Genomic DNA, 4,875 nt, shown 5'->3' on the forward strand with positions numbered 1-4,875 from the left:
AGTTGGCTTCTGAGTCTTAATCCAGGATCACTCACCTGTTGGGAAGAATTATCACAAGCCTTTCTGGCACGATTATTTCCACCCTTGAAGACCGCACAACTACGAAGAGATGTAGGCAATTTCAGACGGATGAGCCAAGAGCCGATGCACGAGTCTTGGGACAGATTCAAGGACTTATTATGACAATGCCCTCAACACGGATTCAACCCGTGGGATCAAATGGAGTTATTCTACAATGGGCTCGATCAACCAGCCCGATCTCTAGTCGATGCTGCCTCAGGTGGATCATTGCAAAACAAGACTCCCACAGACGCTCGAGACATTGTCGAGCGAATGTGTGAGAATGCTTACCATTGGCCGTCCGAACGGAGTGGTGTACAAAAGGTGGCCGGAGTCCACCAACTCGATCCTTTAGCCGCAGTTTCAGCACAATTAGCTACTTTATCAAATCAGGTCGCCCAATTATCAGTTCGAGGGCCACAGACCGAACGAGTAGCAGCAGCAAGTACCTCACAAGCCACAAACGACGATTGGGAGCAGGCACACTTTATGAACCACCGATTCAACAATGTCCGGGGAACCAACAATCAAAACCAAAACCCTACTCATTACCACTCGGGAATTCGGAATCACGAGAACTTTTCCTATGCCAATCCAAAGAATGCTCTACAACCACCTCCCGATTTCAACCATCAAAGAGAGAAACGAGGGCCAACGTATGACGAGCGTCTTCACCGACAAGAACAGGAAATGGAGGGCCTGAAATCAACAATGAAGAACATGGAGAAGCAAATAGGGCAAATCGCCCAATCCATGTCCACAATGGCCAATGGTGGATTTCCGAGCAATACCGAAGTCAATCCAAAAGAAAGTTGTCAAGCCATAACCACCCGAAGTGGTTTGCAAATGACTGATCCTCCTTATCCGACAGATGAATCACCAAGGCTAGCTGTACAACCGACCCCAGTCGAGCCGGAAATCACCATCTCAGGGAGTGGTAGAAAAGAGGCTAGTAAGCCCAATAACATTTCTTTTCCTGATAATCCCCCTCTTATAATAACTCCTGTTCATTTTCCAGAAAGACAGAAGAAGAAGAAGTTCCAGGATCAGTTGAAGAAGTTCATTGAAAAGATCAAACAGATTCGAATCAACATCCCTTTTGCAGAAGCCTTGGAGGTAATGCCAAACTACACCAAGTTCATGAAGGAAGTCCTATCCAAGAAAATTCGGATCGAAGAAGACATACCAGTGACACTCACGGCAACTTGCAGTGCCATTCTTCAGTCGAATCTACCACCGAAAATGAAAGATCCAGGGAGTTACACTATTCCTTGTATTATTGGAAATTCTACTTTCGATAAAGCTTTATGTGATTTGGGGGGAAGTATTAATTTGATGCCTATGTCTGTGTTTCTAAAACTGGGCTTAGGAAATTTGAACCGCACTCGCATGACTTTACAACTAGCTGATCGTTCATTGAAATATCCCGATAGGATTGTAGAAGATGTGCTAGTTAAAGTAGATAAATTAGATAAATTCATTTTGCTTGTTGATTTTGTGGTACTTGAAATGCCTGAAGATGATGAAGCACCAATCATTTTAGGTCGTCCATTCTTAGCCACTGGTAAGGCGATGATAGATATGGAATTAGGATCTTTAATGCTTAGGGTAAATGGGGAAGAAGTTGTTTTTAATTTGACAGATGCATTTAAACACTCTGAGCATGTTGAGCATTGCAGTAGAATAGACGTGATCGAGGACTGTGTTTCCTCGTTTTTTGATTTGTATGAATTATGTCATTCTGTTGAGCACTACATTGTTAATTCTATTGATTTGCATTCTGCGTGTGCCGAGACTTTGGGCGTAGACGAGGTAGGAATCGTCCCCGAGATACCAGTTAGTGTGAAAACGGCCCACGTACTGGAATTGAAACAATTACCGGATTATCTTTGTTATGCTTTCCTTGGAGCAGACAAGACTTATCCGGCGATTATTTCTTCCAGTTTGAGCGAGGCCGAAACAAAAACACTGCTGGAGGTCCTTAGAGAATATAGGTCGGCTATAGGTTGGTCTATTGAGGATATTAAGGGAATTAGCCCGTCTATTGTTCAACACAAAATTCTAATGGAAGACGTCTATAAACCGAGAGTCCAACCTCAGAGGCGGTTAAACCCGTCAATGAAAGAGGTAGTCAAAAAAGAAGTCTTAAAACTGTTAGGCGCTGGTATGATTTATGCAATTTCTGACAGTCCGTGGGTCAGTCCGGTGCAGGTTGTGCCAAAAAGGGGTGGGATGATGGTTATTGTGAATGATAAAAATGAACTTATTCCGTCTAGAACAGTCACTGGGTGGCGTGTATGCTTCGATTACCGATTGTTGAATGCAGCCACTAGAAAAGACCATTTCCCCCTTCCCTTTATCGATCAAATGCTAGACAGACTAGGAGGTTTCGAGTATTACTGTTTTCTTGATGGTTATTTGGGGTACAATCAAATTTCAATCGCCCCGGAAGACCAAGAGAAAACTACTTTTACTTGCCCCTACGGTACTTTTGCATTTCGTAGGATGCCTTTCGGTTTGTGTAATGCGCCTGCTACCTTTCAACGATGTATGATGTCTATATTTCACGATATGGTAGAAGAATTTCTTGAGGTATTTATGGATGATTTTTCTGTGTTTGGATCGTCTTTCGATTATTGTGTGCACAATCTAGAACTTGTTTTGAAAAGATGTACATAAACGAACCTTGTTTTAAATTGGGAAAAATGTCATTTTATGGTTCGTGAAGGTATTGTTCTAGGTCACAAAGTCTCGAAAAAGGGTCTTGAGGTGGACAGGGCAAAAATCAAAACGATTGAAAAATTGCCTCCACCGAAGGATGTCAAGGGGGTTAGAAGTTTTTTAGGGCATGGTGGGTTTTACCGTAGATTCATAAAAGATTTTTCGAAAATAGTAAAACCATTATGTCATATACTTGAGAAGGAAGCTGTCTTTGATTTTGACTCTGCTTGTTTGCAGGCTTTCACGTTTCTCAAGGAGAAGCTAACCCAATCACCGATAATGATTATTCCCAATTGGGATGAACCATTCGAGATCATGTGCGATGCGAGCGACTATGCTGTAGGTGCAGTATTGGGACAAAGGAGGGACAAAATCTTCAAAGCCATCTACTATTCGAGTCGTACACTTGACCAGGCACAAAAGAACTATTCAACGACCGAAAAGGAAATGCTAGCTGTAGTTTATGCCGTTCACAAGTTCAGACCGTATATTTTGGGGTCTCAGGTGATCATTTACACCGACCACGCAACTATTCGATATTTGTTCGCAAAGAAGGACGCCAAGCCCAGACTCATCAGATGGGTACTCCTACTCCAGGAATTCGACTTGGAAATCAGAGACAAAAAAGGGAGCGAGAATGTGGTAGCAGATCATATTTCCAGACTCATACTAGAAGAATTTCCAGCCGAAGGAAATATTAGGAATCCTTCCCAGACGAGCAACTGCTCGCCATTAGTACTCACACTCCGTGGTATGCTGATGTGGCCAACTTCTTGGCCAGTGGAATCATTCCTGACGATCTATCTTATCACCAAAAGAAAAAATTCCTTCACGACATTCGTTTCTATCTCTGGGACGAGCTGTTGCTTTTCAGAACCGGCCCCGATCGTGTCATCCGAAGATGTGTTCCGGAAACAGAAGTACGTGAGATTCTCACACATTGCCACTCTTCACCTTGTGGCGGGCATCACGGGGAATCTCGCACAGCCGCCAAGGTTCTGCAGTCAGGCTTCTTTAGGCCAACCCTATTCCGAGATAGTTACGAGTTCGTGAAACAGTGTGATCGATGCCAACGAACAGGGAACCTATCCAACAAAAGCCAAATGCCTTTGAACAACATGCAAGAGGTGGAGCTTTTCGATGTTTGGGGCATAGACTTCATGGGACCATTTCCTTCTTCGAACGGGAAGTTATACATTTTGCTTGCCGTGGACTACGTGTCCAAATGGGTCGAAGCGATTGCCACCACAGCCAACGATGCTCGTACGGTCCTCAAATTCTTCCACAATAACATATTCTCAAGGTTTGGGACACCTAGGGCGATCATTAGCGATGAAGGATCTCACTTCTGCAACAAACTGCTCACTAATCTCACGAACAAGTTGGGGATCTGACACAAAATAGCGCTTGCCTATAATCCGCAAACAAATGGCCTTGCTGAGTTGTCCAACCGAGAAATCAAACAGATTCTGGAGAAGACTGTGAGCACGAACCAAAAAGATTGGGCGTTGAAGCTCGATGATGCACTTTGGGCCTATCGAACCGCATTCAAGACACCGATTGGGATGTCTCCGTACAAACTCGTATTTGGGAAAGCGTGCCACCTGCCAGTGGAATTGGAGCACCGGGCTTATTGGGCAGTCAAAAAGCTCAATTTCGATCAAACAGCCACCGGCGACCGTCGATTGCTTCAACTCAATGAAATGGAGGAGTTCAGAAACGATGCTTACGAGAATTCCAATATTTACAAAGAAAAGACGAAAAAGTGGCATGACAAAAGGATTACAAAGCGAGGTTCCGGGCAGGTGACCAAGTCCTGCTATTCAATTCTCGACTACGACTATTTCCGGGAAAGCTCAAGTCCCGTTGGTCAGGACCATTCGTAGTCCTGAGCGTAACCCCACAAGGAGTTATCGAAATACGAGGACGAGACGGTCCGTCGTTCAAAGTGAATGGGCAACGAGTTAAGCATTACTATCCAAATGGTGCTCCCGAGGAGGTGGAGCGTGTTGCACTAATTTTCTCCCAATAAATCCACAAGAAGTCGAGCCGTCGACTGTAAAACAGGCGCTAAATGGGAGGCACCCCATTAAT

General features: G+C 44.2%; 1 protein-coding gene across 1 annotated transcript; it reads left to right on the plus strand.

The window, feature by feature from the left end:
* The first annotated feature begins 219 nt into the window (after positions 1-219).
* Positions 220-4,667, plus strand: LOC148771784 (uncharacterized). Its single transcript, XM_088815232.1, has 4 exons — positions 220-2,731; positions 2,789-3,542; positions 3,656-4,044; positions 4,186-4,667. Exons 1-4 carry the CDS (start codon positions 220-222, stop codon positions 4,665-4,667), a joined length of 4,137 nt encoding a protein of 1,378 aa, XP_088671358.1.
* Positions 4,668-4,875: the final 208 nt, after the last annotated feature.

The sequence above is a fragment of the Erythranthe guttata genome, chromosome 3, assembly GCF_056151865.1.
Source record: "Erythranthe guttata isolate IM_541 chromosome 3, IM_541, whole genome shotgun sequence".
Lineage (NCBI taxonomy): Eukaryota > Viridiplantae > Streptophyta > Magnoliopsida > Lamiales > Phrymaceae > Erythranthe > Erythranthe guttata.